The sequence below is a fragment of the Lissotriton vulgaris genome, chromosome 8 (assembly GCF_964263255.1).
Source record: "Lissotriton vulgaris chromosome 8, aLisVul1.2, whole genome shotgun sequence".
Lineage (NCBI taxonomy): Eukaryota > Metazoa > Chordata > Amphibia > Caudata > Salamandridae > Lissotriton > Lissotriton vulgaris.
Genome location: NC_141696.1, coordinates 621,645,229 through 621,660,517, shown reverse-complemented (window position 1 = coordinate 621,660,517; position 15,289 = coordinate 621,645,229). Strand labels below are relative to the sequence as shown.

At 42.0% G+C, this 15,289-nt stretch overlaps 1 protein-coding gene across 18 annotated transcripts in view; it reads right to left on the bottom strand.

Annotated features, from left to right (window-relative positions):
* ABI3BP (ABI family member 3 binding protein) overlaps positions 1-15,289 on the bottom strand; it is a 1,784,442-nt gene that overhangs the window by 655,731 nt on the left and 1,113,422 nt on the right. For 6 of the 18 annotated variants that reach the window (XM_086934483.1, XM_086934484.1, XM_086934487.1 and 3 more), the window contains 2 exons: positions 11,036-11,110; positions 10,546-10,620 (listed from right to left, as the gene is read on the bottom strand). The exons of the other annotated variants lie outside the window; for them this stretch is intronic. In XM_086934483.1, the coding sequence (XP_086790609.1) occupies positions 10,546-10,620; positions 11,036-11,110 (150 nt within the window). The remainder of the gene's footprint in view (positions 1-10,545; positions 10,621-11,035; positions 11,111-15,289) is intronic. 18 annotated transcript variants of the gene reach the window in all.

The following is a 15,289-nucleotide window of genomic DNA, read 5'->3' as shown; positions in this document are numbered from 1 at the left end:
TACCCTATCACGCAGCACGCCAAGGTGACTTGCTGCACTGCATTATTTTTTAATAAATATGTCCTACAATGTGGTTGCCTACAAGGTAATTTTAACAGTATGCTCCACGAAGAACCCTTAGTGCTTCGTACCACAGGTTGAGTCCATCAAGATGAACTTTCATTCATCATTCTGGATGGAGGACTCCATGATGATTCATGCACATAGATTTTGTGGGTGAGGATCCTTTTATAGCCCCTTCATGGTTTCCAACAGGGCTGCCAGAAAAAAACGTACCTTAAATATTTAATTATTTATGTCAAATAAGTAGGCTATATCTTTGTTGATAACATCAAATATTCTAGTTAGAAAATGATACAGCGGACTTCAGCTCTTTTGCGTCCCCAATTATACAGGATATGATTTTCAGGCTTTGCGTGCATCTGGTGACCTATGTGTATAATGGTATGGTGTGAAAGCTGCAGTGAACGCACATCTTATATTGCCATACCTCAAAAACTTCAACATCCCAAGGCTTTAGCATTGATCTCAGAGTACTGCATCCCTAATCAATATCAATCAAACCAATAGGGTTAAAAAGCTTTTATATTTTTGTAGTGCACTCGGTAGAGTTCGGAAAAGTGACTATAATCTTTGGAGCAACCTCTACAATTGTTACCAAACAAATGTGTATTTAGTTGTATATATTTGCCTGAGCCTTTCTCTCTCACTATCATACATATGAAATAGCTGTTTATCTGTATCTACAAAGTGAGACATGTTCACCTACTGAAAATCAGAAGGCGAGGATTCCAAAAAGCCCAAGGAAGCAACCATGTTTAGAAGAAATGTTCCCAAGCATTGAACTCAGACACTTAAACCTATCTGCACTGGTCTACCCCCGGGGGAGGGAGGTCTAGCAATAAGGGAGCGCTTGCCATTTGCAAGGCCATAGAAGACGACCAACCACTCACTACATACGTTTATTATGTTGAAGGCGTGACCATCATAACTAGGTCGAATAGCCCAGCCAAGGACTTAACAATAATGTTAAAGCACTATCAGTCAATGCTTCTGCTGTATATACCTAATTTTATGATCCTCAGCAAACCAAGTATATCCCTAAATGAACACTGTGTGCTTAAGGTTCTATATGGGCTGAGTTTTCCATCTTATTCAGTTCTGAATTCAACCCACTATCCAATAGTCTTCCAAGGTTCTTCATAGGACTCATATGGTCACTTTACCCTTGTTTATGGAACTATGCATGCACCACCCTCTGCCCTGGAGCAGAGTGTAACACAGACATTTAATTTCCCAAATCTACCCAGAGACACCTGTGATGACAGAAAATCCAGGAAAAATCATGCACTTGATAGAGCCGAAATTAAATTTACACTTTTAAAGACAAGCAAAAACTGGACATGACACAGAGAAAAATAAATACACATGCGAAAACCTTACATTATAGAAAATGATGAAAACAAAGAATTGTAATTACTGCATCATAAAAGCATGCAGAAAAAGGGTAGTTTACATTATATCATCTGTATAATGTAACATAGATTGTAACTTAATAAAGAAAAGAATCTTGTTCAATTAACTTGTTAGAAACATGTATATGAAATTCTCATGTTACTAAATTTACCTATAATCGGTTTAAATGTTATATAACTAAATGTATAACTAATGAGATGTATGAAATATTATAATTAATTCGATTTAAAAAAGGTAATTTCTATAAGTTTAACCATTGTTTGTGATAAGTGTGCACCAGAAATGACAAAAGAAAAATAGGTGCTATACCTTTGTATTAAAAGATGCATTAGTGAAACTATCAGAAATTTTTCTTTACACTGGTGCTAATAATAATTGCATCAAACTAAAAAATAATCTATACTTTTAAAGTGCATTTACATGTTTGTATTTATAAATGTGGTAGTAGCCAATTTCTAACTGTATACATTTTGTTCATACTAAATGTTACAAAGTGCAACAAAAATGTAACTAGAATCTCAACTTCTTCATGATTGCATATGAATGTATACTTCAATTCAATTCTTTTATTCGATTAACCGTTTTGTCAATCATAAAAAGTACATCATAATAAAACAATACATTATAAAATCACAATTGTTATTAATGCGTTTTAAGAATACAGTTTATGTACATTTACAGCACTAGTACTGACAATCATACAAAGTTCGTTTCCAGGGTTTTACGGATGGCTATACAGGTTTTCAAAAACACAGCTAAATTCTTTGCCACATATTGCGAGTCAAGCTGTTGCAAGGCTAAAAACGCCGGGCGACAGGTCCTCAACCCCATTTGTCGTAACAATGGTAAGACCCAGCGCCTGCGTGGTACTGCGTAGTAGTGGCAAAACAGTACCACGTGCATTGTTGTTTGGGGGGAGACCTTGTCGCATGGACATTTATCCAACTCATGTGACCAGGTAAACATTTTAGGAAAGGTAACTAAACGGAAAAACAGATTAAACCGAAACCTCGTTAATAGGTACTTTTCATGGTTGGATATGTGATATGATAAATATGGTTGGGTGCGTGGGGACGTCTGAACCATCAGAATGTGGGCGTTGGATTGTTTAGATACTTCACTGGACATACGGAGTTCCCTTAGATGAGTAAGACAGTGTGCTTTCAGGGTTTTTCTACTCATCTCAGTAATAGCTGAAGGCTCGATGATGTACTGAGTAAAGTCAAGGTCTTTCAGGAAATTGATCACGAAAGACAGCCATGGGATGTTTTTCCAGGCCGACAACTCGAGACAATCTGAGATCAGGGCACGTGTAAGATGGCACTGGGGCTTTGTCCATATGCGGTGCCATAGTAGCATTGGTTGACACCTAACATAATCTGTTAGATAATCTATCCCAAGCTCTATATGGCATCCGAAAGAGGGGGCGCTCTGCGGGAGAGCCAGGAGATATTTTACAAAGCCATTTTGTATTTTTTGTAGTTCATCTGTTTTTACGTAGCCCCAGACCCCGGCTCCGTACGTGGCTATGCTCAGGCATTTTGCTTGATGGATTTTAAGCAGTACTGGGGGAGATGGTTTGCCCATTTTTCTGGAAAAGGAAACGAGGGCAGAAGTTGCACGTTGGTAGAGCAATCTTCTGTTTACCATCGCCCTTTTCCATGATAGTTTATCGTCTACGAGGATACCCAAGTAGGGGTATTCCGTGACGCGTTCCAGTTTTGATTGGTCTATGCAAAGATGTTTCGAGCTTTTTACCTTGGGGCCTGATTGCATGACGAAGGTCTTGGTCTTATTGACCTTTAGCCCAAGTGAAAGCATAAAAGTGCAATATTTATCTAGCTGTTTCTGAAGTTGCACTAGGGTCCTAGCAAATATTACGGAGTCGTCCGCATAGAGGAGTGCTGGTATCGGGCACTTATTGATGGTAGGGAGATCTCGGCTCCCCTCCAGCATGGGCGCTTCCAAGCCGTTGGTATATAAATTAAATAAAAAGGGGGCGAGGACGCAGCCTTGTCTAACTCCACGATTTATTGGAAAAGATGGGGTCAACTCACCGCCTGTGCCAAATCTTACGCGAGCCGATGCGCCAGTATAGAGCTCCCGCAGAAATTTGAGAAGAGGTGGGTCAACACCCAACTTGTCCAAGATGGACCAGAGCTTGGCATGGATTACACAGTCAAACGCCGCACTGAGGTCGACGTAGACCATGAAAAGGTTTCCCCGTTTAACTCCAGCATATTTCCCTATTAGAAGTGTTAGGTTTAGTGCTTGTTCAACAGTACCCAGTCCCTCCCGGAAACCGTACTGGAGGTCTGTTAAGATGTTTTTTTCTGTCGCCCAGTCCTGGAGGCGGTCCAAGATTAAGCGGCCCGCGACTTTACCCAGTGAATCCAGGAGGGATATGGGCCTGTAGCACGTAGGGTTGTTTCTCTCGCCTTTTTTAAAGATTGGGAGCAGTATGGAGGAAGACCAAGAGGCCAAAAGGCCTTCTTTTAATACAGCAGCGATTAGCTGGGTGATTATAGGCGACCACAACTCGATGTTAAAAAGAAATATATCTAGTGGTGCACCATCGGGGCCGGGGGCTTTTCCGGCTTTTGAAGAAGATAGTGCGCTTATAACTTCATCAAGAGAGAAGTTAAGGTCAATAGGATATTCCCCCTTCTCAATGGGCTCGGGTACAAAATTTGGTTGAGCGACACTTTCTGCGATGGGGTCACTAAAGATTTTTGAAAAGTGGGACACCCACTCATCCGCAGACACAGCTACATCCAAATATTGATGAGAGCTACCCTCGCTCAGGAAGGGAGATTTTACCGTTTGCCAGAATAGAATGCTGTCTTTTCTATTACAACTCTCGTGTAATTGGGCCCATCGTTCTTATGGTCTCTCCTACAGTTATGCTGAGCCTGCTTATATTCTTGTCTTAGTTTAGCTATTTTTACTCGGTCCCTAATTGGATTATGTAGCTCTTTTTTTAAGGCGTTTAGAGCTTTCCTGCAAGCCGTATTGAACCAGCCTGGCTCCTTGCAGCGGTCCTGCTTGCGAGTTCGATAGAGGGCCTTCTGGATTACTTTCAGAATTTCCCCAAAACTGGTGATAATTTGCGCTGGGGAGGATGTCTCGTTTAAGCATGTATTAATCCAAGGGAGTGCGTTTGAGATCACAGTGGTTGATGTTTCAACTGGTTCGATTCTTGACCATTTCACACAGTACCCATTATTTTTGGCCATGGACAATGTTTCTTGGGCCAGAAGGCTTTTCTTAAAAGGTTGAGGCGCACTCAAAATTAGAGATAGTACTATTGTGTTGGGGAAGTGGTCTCCTGAAAGTTCGGATCCTGTACTAAACTGTGAAACATTACCCTTTAATGAATAAGAACATAATATAAAATCAATGGTGCTAAAGCAACCCCTTCCGTGAAAAGTGGGATTAAATTCCACGGGGGGGTCAGTAAGTTCGTTAGCAAATGTCAATTCCAATGACATTAGAGTGCCATTAAAAGATTCTCCTACAGGGGAGTGAGTAAAATGTGTCATAGGGCAGTCGTTTTCGTCTAGGAGGCCACATTCAGAATTCATATAGTGGGAACACAATTGGGAGTTGAAATCCCCTCCCCAGATTACATTACATGTAGTTGACGCAAACCTTGCACGTAGATCGCCTACATAAAGTGAAATTTCGGAAACAATTTTAACACATTCTAGAGGTAAAAGGTTATTATAGAAATTAATAAAACAATATGAGGTACCATTTTTAAAAGTAATCAGAAGAATCTGGTAATACAAAGAAGTACGCTGCAGGGAAATTTTCTTGACTTCAAGCTTATTGGATACATATACTGCTAGACCCCCCTTTGATCTGCCGTGTGTTGAGGGGCTAGCGGGAGAGTGGAATGTTACGTAACCTTGAATGTGCAGTGGATCAGTTATCCATGTCTCTTGAAAGCACATTATCGTGTGAGAGGTAGCAAAAGCCAACCATGGTGCCGATAGCATCCTGGGTCGCAGACCAGCTACGTTCCAGAATAATATCGGCAATGAGATGGCCGCTGGTGGTCCGTTTGCAGTTGCTACCAGTCCGTTATGGGGTTGTTTGCCTTGTGTTGAGGTCGTCTCGGTGCTGGGAGATCGGGGCAGACTTTCATGATGGTTAACACACAGGTTGTTGGAATGAAGGTAAGGCTGAGAACCAACATGTTGGGAGGTTAACTTGGCTGGTGATGATGGGGACGTAGGTATGGGCGACGGTTTTTGAATGACAGGGGAAATTACTGGCATCAAGAATAGGGGCTCTAAAGTGGAGGGGTTACCAACGGCCAGGACATTGGGTGTTGGTGGTCAGTCCACCATCTCCAAACAGTCAAACCTGTTAGACGTGGGGACTCCTCTCCAATCCAAAGAAGGCATGGTGTTTCTGCCTCCTTGTCCCTGCCAGTTTATCCAATCCATGTTTCTATGTCGGTTCCCTACCTGAGTCCAGTTCCACTCGGGAGCCGGTGGAAGGAGATTAGTTGGGGGGTAGAAGAAAGCTAACCTTTTCGTGCCAATTCCTTCCGAGGAGGTTTGAGCACTCCATGGGCAGATATATTCTATGATTTGGGGGTCTTCAAAAGTTATTATGACGCAATCACCTGGGATGGTTTTTTTCTCTTTCCCTACCCAGGGAACTCTACGGACTGAGACAATGCCATTGTTAACAAATGGGGGAAGTGGTCGATTCAATGACAACCAATGGAGAACCTTATTTTTTAATGACCAACCGGGTTCTTCAGAGTTGACATGCAACGCTGGAACCCCGGTCATGATAGCTACATACGGGGTAGCTTCTGGAGGGAGATGAGCTGAGCGAGGGACATTGCGCCTTGCATTATAGGCCGCATTTTTATTGACTGATGTTTTAGCTGCGGGGCGTGCAGGTGGTGGACCGGAAGAGGTTGCCTTTTGTACAGGAGGGTCGGGCACAGAAGGAATAACAGGTTGTTTTGTGGCTGAATTTGATGAGGTTTGCTGAGGATTGAGGCTGGTTATGGGGGCAGATTTTTGGTGGACCACCGCTGTGGTGGTCACCACTTTAGGAAGTTGTAAAGTTTGTTTGGGGACAGTGGCCCCTGATTTTACCGGTTTTGGAATGGGTTTTGGGTTAGGTTGCCGAGTCACTGGGGCTGCAAGCTTGGTGGTCGTAGTGTTAGTTTTTAATTCAGTTGTCAGTGTGGCTAATGATTTCTCGATCTTAGATAGAACCAATTTAATGGGATTAAGATGTAATTTAATTAGAGCCTCTATGGAGGCTAAAATAGGCATATCTTGCGGCAGAGAGGTTCGCCCTTTGCCTGTAATACCTTCCGGAACGATGCTACAATTGTCAGGTGAAAGATCAATAGTTTCTGGCAGTGTTAAGATGTTAAGCTGATTTGAAGTTTCCGTTAGTGGTAAGGAGTGAGTTGATAAATGTGGATCAACATTAAATTTGGGCTGGAGAACCTGTTGCGAATCAGTGGGGTTCGGGGTAGGGTGGTTATCTTTTTTTTTCTTTCTGTTTTTCGGGATTGCACCTTCCCGTTGACCCCTGGTGTTCGGGGATAGAGGATTCGCCTCCAAGTTGGAAAAAAGAATAGGGGTTCTCTCAAGTGATCTTGAGGGGTGGGGAGCAGAAGGCTGGGATGTTTGTGTTACAGAAAGGTCAATAGATACTGATAGATCCACCGTCCCTGGTACTGACGGAGTTTCGCATTGAGAGTCAGGCACCGAGGGACGTTGTGGTGTTATGGCTGAGGCCAGTAAGCCCAATGAAGAGCGCCTGGCCAAAGCGAGATCTTGTGATACCCTTCTCTCTAATAATAGCACACCTTGGTTAATAGCGTCATGAGCTTTTGCAATGAATTGGTCTATGGGACCTATGATCTGGGCAGCGTGCGCAGCTTTACTGTTTCGGGTGATTCTGGGAGACATGCTTAAACAATACAGTAAAAACAGATGCACAACCAGAAACAATAAAGTGAGAATCAAAAGTCCAGGGTATACAGTAACAGATATGGAAAAATGTTAGTGGGGTGGCCCAGTCCAGTCTTACCCGGTCTAGAACGGGCTAAAACGGGCCCGCCCTTGGCCCGGGCTTCGCCTTGCGCTTCTCCTCGCGCGCGTCCCGCGTTGCGTGTAATGCGGTTCAATTTAAAGGGAGGATTATGCACGGGGGCGTTACCGCCGGGGGAAGAGGCACCAGGTGCAAGAAGCAAAGGCTTCTGGGCCTCGCAGTCCCCCGGTGCAGGCAGCCAATGGTGATGGGGTCAAGCGCTTGCTGGGAGCTGACAGGCACTCCGTTGAGCACGGAGAAGCTCCCACCAGCAGCGCGACCTCGGTGAAATCAGGATACAAGGCTGAAAGGCTGCACGAAAAGCGCTCCTCGCTTCCGATCCTGTGAGAGTTCCCTTGCAGGCAGTGGTAGGTTTGTATATCCTATATATGTTGCATTATATTAGCCTAAATTATTATAGGTCAAACTGTACTCATGAATATTTCTGTTTCACTATGCACGCTGAGTATGAGATTTCACAGTTGACTGTAATAAGTTATTTCCCCCTTGAGATTCTCATGTTTTGTATAAGATATTGTTACATTAATGTTACCATTTGCAGGATACTTGCCTGCGAATCTGCAGTTTCGAACTTTATTAAAGCTCTAGTTAAAGTGGGATTGTTTATTTAATTTTTCATTTAAGTGGATGCCTTAAGGACTGGGTAATTGTTCCACCTATTTCCTCTGCATTTTGTGTCTTCTTTATGACACCCGATCTACATTCCACATGAACTGACCAAGGGACTGAGGGATCTGATCATATTAGTTGACACCAGGACCTGCCATCCCTGGAAATGCTAAGAAAATAATATTGCCTGATGAGAAGGTTTCAGGGGATTATTAATTTTCTTTTATACTGAGACTCTTGTGCGGCTGATGGTGGGGACGGATAGCTGCTATTCTGCATGCAGGCTAATTATAAACTGACTGAAGAGATTTGGGGAACTTTTAATGTGGACTGAATCCGCTTACTTTCCAAAATGGCTCATAGGCTACATGCGCACAGTGGTCCCTTCCTTCTGGGACCACTGGCACTGGCATTTCACGTCCTTTCTTGAATTTTGTGAGCTTTGAGTATTGATATATTTATCTAATTGTCTTATTCTTATATGATGCATTTATTCTGCTAAAGATTTGATAAACTACAATATATTAACTAAATTGACTCAGTTATCATGTTTTATTTACTTAAAGTGAACAAGCATTCTCAAATGTAATTATGAGTAAAGGTGACTAGATTAGAGTGATTTCAAGACATCAAATACTCAAGTCGCTATTTTGTATAGCTTTATCTGAACTCTTAGTTTGTATGATTTTGGCTCGCCAATGTTTCTTCAGGAGATTTGGGCCAGCAGTATTAAAAATATATCTTTATAGCATTGTGTTGAGAGTAATTTACATGAGTTGGATTTCATATTTGTAATTTAGTTATCCAATTCCAAATCCTTATTGGATGTGAGTTAAACCCCTTAAATCCAGTCAGTCAATAATCTTTATTTCGATAAAAAGATCATAAAAGATACATAGTAACCATCCAAAACATTTCTTAAAAACACTATTCAAGAGAACTAATAATAAATACAAATATAAAAATTTTAAAAACTGTACAACATTAAAAACACTTGGATACTGCTCATAAATCATTTCCCTCTACAGATAAGATCTTCTCCTTCGCCACATGGCGTCAATAAAGCGTGAAACTGAGAATACAACTGGGATAGAAGTATTACTCTTGAGTATTCTGAGGGCCTCTTTATAATGTCTGAATCCCAAGTTTTTACAGAGTTGGATAAGCCAACGTCGCCGTATGGTTTTGTATGTCGGGCAAAAAAAAAAAATATGGGACTCAGATTCCTCATTTGCCCCACACACTGGACATTCTATCGTTTTGGTGGGCGACCATTTATTGGCGAAGGTCCTTACCGGAAGTGTTTCATATCTAAATTGAAGATAATACTTCCTCGCTGTAGGAGGGTTAATTTCATCTAAGAATGGTTCCACTATATAAGCATCTTTAAGATTAAGAAACTGAACTGTAAGTGGGCCCATAGAAGAATTACCAGGGATGGCTTCTAGTCTTTTTCTGTGATCCAGCTTGATCAATTCAAGACGGGACAACTGGGCGCAGACAACAGTAGGATTATTCCAGAGGCCAGGCAAATCTAATCTCACACATTCCTTTTTTATAAAATCTAGCCAAGGTATTCACTCTGACCCAGGAAGGATTAATAACTCTTCCAGAGCTGTTCTAAAATTAATTAGTTCAGGGGTCGGCCACAACCTGCGCCAGTAAATAATGGGGCGTAGGGCAACTTCCTCTCCTAAAGGTTTAATACCCAGGTCCATTCTCAACGGGGTGAGGGGGGTACTAGATGGGAGGGCCAGCAAAGCTCTTAGAAATTGGTTTTCGGTCTTACTAATACCACCCACCTGGCAATGGCCCCACAGTAGTGCTCCATATTAAATCTAACCTCTCTCGGAACACAGCAAAGTGCATCGGAGGACCAAGAGAGTGGAAATGACTGAAAGTTATAAATTACTATAAATCACACTTTGTTTTGTATTTAGGGCCCGGCATACACTACCACACACTCGAAAAACTAAACTGAAAAAAATATCTGTTCCAAAATATAGACTGCCAAAATGTTATCTTATATAAATTTTGCTTTCCCAATATTTGATGTATTTTAAATTCTGAAATTCAAGCTAAACGTATGTGCCACATGTATCAGACTTGGGTTCATTCTAACTGCAATTTTAGCATAATTTGGGGAAAAGCTCAGTATGATGGTTAGGTAATTCTCGCAGTTTTTGTGGGGAAATTGTTATGTAAAGTTGAAAGTTTTGCAATCAATATTTTGAGTAGATACTTTTGCAATAAATATGTTTTCCAGTCGATGTTCATGTTTCTGTGATAAACACTTACTACCGTTCCAGACAGTTAAAGCTTTTGACGTGTTAATAATGTATCGTAAATATATCATGTAATTACCAGATTCTGGTGTAGTCTCTTCTAGACTGGCTGGAGCCAAGGGCAAGGGAGAGTCAGGCTTTTCTTCATAAAATGCTAATTTGGAAAGAAGTCGAATATGTAGTTATGAAGATCGAAAGATTGGACAAGTGTGCCACATGCTCAACTGGTAGTGAAAGCATGGATTAGCCATGTTAGCGGTGAAGCAAATATACAAGAGATGTGCAATAGTGACTAGACTTAGGACCATCATATTCCAGTTATGAAGAAGAGACCCTCAACGAGTCTTTGTGAAAAGATGAGCATGGAACACATTTTGCAGTAGCTTTGCATGGCCAGCACTGAAGATAGCTGAAAGCATGCTTGTGTGGAGAAAGACTGTACATGGATCCAATCAAAAGAATTGGATCCAGAATTGTTGAGGCAATGGTGCAGAGTATGAGTTAAAGCTGCCGTATAGCTGATGAAAAGTACGACATTGTATGGCGATATAATAGTTGCCTGGCTTTACCGATGGTTGGCCTTGGCATCGCCAAGGGGTTGGCTGCCGTCAGTGCCAGCGGCCTCTGCTCTGCTCTCTCTGTAGCTGGGAGTGAACATGAATAATTCCATTAGTTTCCAAACCTGGAAACGTGCTCAGAACAACACTGTTCATACTTGGCATGTGAATACATTCTTATAAACCCTTAAGCCTGGTCAAAATGTCTCCAGCTAAACTCCTTTCACTATCAAGTGCACTGCTTGAACAGTGATGCCAAATTCATCGGAAAAATATAGAACCTGCTGACATCATGCTCTGAGCCTTCCAACTAAAAACAGCAAACATTCATGTACACAGACAACGTGGGACTTCTCATGCTTCAATCTGCTATTTGTCCACTGCGGACCCACCCACACTCATTTATTACAAATCATAGTTGGTTCATGTTGAAATTCAAGAGGCACGACTGTCGCCAGAGCGGGGTTGTTCACTTACAGTAACTGATTACAAATGTTCTCGGTACTCCGCTCTCAATAATTATTGAAGTTTACCTTCATAACGCAATTGGCTCTTTGTGAATCTACTTTTACCTAGATCTCAAAGTTCTTTCACTCAAGAAAAAGGTAGAAAAACACATGGGTAAAACATAAGTAAAGACCAGGAATGAGAAATCAGGAAAGGTCATGAGGCTTAAATAGAAAGGAAGCATCCATACTTGACAAACATTTAGTGGGAAGATGCCTGCTAATTATTGCATGCCCGCACTTCAGGTAACCTTAAGTAAATTGAAAGGCTGCTAATAGATTAACTCTGGTACAAAGCACCCTACAAGGAGCTATCTGACACCTGTTCAGTTAATCTTTATCTGAGCTCTCCTGTTTCTGGTGAAATCCCCAGTACACGTATTCTACATTCATGATACGAGGCCATGACATCACTGCACAGAACACAGACAAAGGACTAAGGTACTGTACACATACTGCTCCTATCTTTAAAATAGGGAGCATGGCTCCTCATGGGCAGAGGGTCCAGAGGATCCTCCTTTCTCACATTCATTGGGCACACAGTAGAGTGTATATGAAAAGCAAAAAGGCTCCCTCTTTTGCATGTGGCCACGTCACCATGCAAATGAGGGAAAGCCTTCATGGTATTTACGCTTGCACTAATTTGAGCCAAAACAAGGCAGAAATGTCTGCACCAACAGCTATGTCCCGTTCTGAAATATGTAAAGGCTTTCAAAGTGCAAAACAGCTGCAAACTCCCATTTCTCTTCCAGGCTGGTCTCTGAATAGTTCAGCACTTCATCACATTGTGTCATGGAAAGTTGCAGAGAACACTGGATAAATATGTGAGAGGTACAGAGCCTCTCAGATCTGCTGCTTAAAACCAAGGGAAGAAGAAGGATTACCAGGCTGGAAACTTGATTTGCACCACCAGGCCTGTTTATTCTTTACAAATTCATATGTCTGGTTCCCTACATTAGATTTTTGTTGTTTTGGTGGCATTTTAAAGATAGCAATATTTCCTTTTTTGTAATTGGTGTGGGGTTTTTATTGTGTGTTATATCTTACGTATTTACTGAATTGGTGTTTTTAAATGCTTTACATGCCTGTCTCCTAAGTTAAGCCTGTCTGCTCGCAGCCAAGCTACCAAGGGTGGAGTATAGGAATAATTTATTAAGACCTATACTGGACCCTAGACTGGATTGGTGACCTTATTGCCAGTGGTAGGTACCTACTAACCACTACTAATAACCCACCTTCCAACAACTACAATTACATTTTCACAGCTGTACAGACAGCTAACACTTCTCTATAGGTTTTGGACCTTAAGTGAGAACTCACAAGGATGAATATAGACTTTGTGTCTATACTCTAACTAATTAAACATTCAAGTTCAGGAATCTCTTTGCACAATGACACTGGTAGAGAGAACAGATTCACGCCTTTGATATACTTTCTATAGGTAGTAACCGTTGGAATGTTTTTTAGGCGCATAGTCACTAGGATGTACACGCACATCATCTGACTTAAACTCATACTGTAGAGAGGCACTTTAGTCAAGAACCCCTCATGTGCCCTCTGTGTAGTAAGCCTAGTGCGCGGGGCTGATGTTACTTTACCTCTATGGCGCTTTATGGACCGCTATGATATGCTGCCTAATGTCCCCCCAACAACCTGATAATTGATTTTCCCCAGCACCCTCATGACTGATGCGCCCCCAGCCTCCCTCATGGCAATTGCTTCCCCAGCACTAGTAATTTTCATTACAATTGAACCCCTGCAAGTGTTCCCGACTTCACATGAACCAATGGATTAACTACTCCTGCTGTTCCTAGGGCCATGGTGTAGTTCTCCATTAAGTCTCTGCCAGCTTCCTCCAGAATCAGTTCTCTCGCTGTTATTGGGGTCTTGGTATTGTTTTTCACTATGAACGTTCCAGCGAAAATAATACAATTGTTTCCTGTTATTTGGTTCCGATCAACAAGTAGCACGCGCTCATTCTGCAAAGTCATAGAGAGTGTACTAACACATGTCTTTTCCAATCTTCCATATCCTTCCAAATGGCCATGTGCCCCACATGCTGCACGTGATCTAGTTACATCCATACAGCCTTTGGAGAGGGCATATAAACCCTGGCAAACCCAAATTGTGGCTTGGCCTTTCTCCCTGCAGAACAAGATTACCCTTTCCCACTCAACAGAAGAACCCTGCCGGAACCAAAAAGCTCTCCATTTTCCTTCAAGTCCATCTGAACCACCGGATTCCATGGCACCAGCTCTCTCTATGTCTTACTCCTTGCTCCCTGCAGCAAGCTACTTCAGACCCTCCTCAGCTCTCTGAGTCAAGGCATTGAGCTCTTCTTTGAACATCAGACTAGTTGAAGGACTAGGCTAAATACTTGATATCAGGTTAGTGTGCACTAAACCTCCTACCATAGTAAACAGGACCGAGTATCTCTGCCTTCAAAGACTATAGAATTTTCCTCTCTGTGAATTACTCCAGCACTTCTTGTGCATTTATACTTCGGACCCTCCCTACAACCTTGGTGCTAGAACTATCATGTGTAAGGATTAAAGACTTGAGCTCCATGTTTCTCTGATGAACAGTAGTGCCTATAGAAAGCACTTCTGAGTCTTTGATATATGTATGGACCTTATACCAAAATCTGTATTTCAACTTATCCCTTAGAGTGCCTCTCTCCAATCTATGATTTTGGTTATTCTGATCTCATGCCGAGCTGATAAAAAAACTATAAGTTGAGACTTGTTAGTGTACTGATAGTAAATGCCCCCTCTTGTCATTTCCATTGCATTGCATCATCACAAAAACAGAGGTTCTGGACCCTGTCACGTCTACCTCGCTAACATAGAAGGTATCAGAAGTGACATATCCTGTTATGCAGTGTCGGACAGCCACGGAGTAGATCCAACATCGCAAGTCTCTCTTTTCTTTTTTTATCCCAACCCCCCTGCCGCCTGATGAAAGGGTGTGTTCTAAGGTTTTGATTCCTAGGCATTTGATGTCCTCTTAGAGATAGGAGGTCCAGCATTGGCTCCAGTGTCGCCCCTGCAGTTGGGACCAGGCCAGGTGAGTGCATGGCAACTTACATCTACCTTTAACTAGCTTTCAGATCACAAATTCTCCCAGCTTTGGAGCTTGCACAATTTTCCTGCTTCTTAGGTCACATTCTGACAATACTAAAAAAAACAACTAATATTTAACAGAGTAGGGATAACATGGTTTTAACGCACAGTCAAAGGTAGTTTGCCAGCAAAAAATGTTTTTCATTTTTTAGCAGCCAGAGCTGGTGCTAAACTGTCCTCATCTTCTTGTTGATGTGATCCTGGAGGGTGAGGTTGGTGTTGAGGATGAATCCGAGTGATTTCCTACTTGGTGATAGTTGTGGGTTCAATCCGTCCAAGTCTAGGTCTAGTTTTTTTGTTGTTGCTAACAAATTGAGGAAATGCTGCTGTTGGAAAATACAACTTTAAGGGCTTCCATTTAAATTCTGAAAATTATAAAAGGCAGAATGGGTCTTTGGGGACTCAAAGGTGACAGGGGACCTCCTGGATCTCCACGTGTCCCTATAGGTAAACAGATGTCAGTTGGACAAGCAGGAGAACAGTCTAGCAAGTTGCCTGTGAAATCCATTAGTGATACAGGGATCATCTCTGTTGTCAGTTAGGCATTATCTTCAATTTGAAGGGTGTCTGCTTCATCAGTGATGCAGGAACTAAAGCCAGATACTTAGTCATGCAGGAAATGGTTGACATGAACGTGA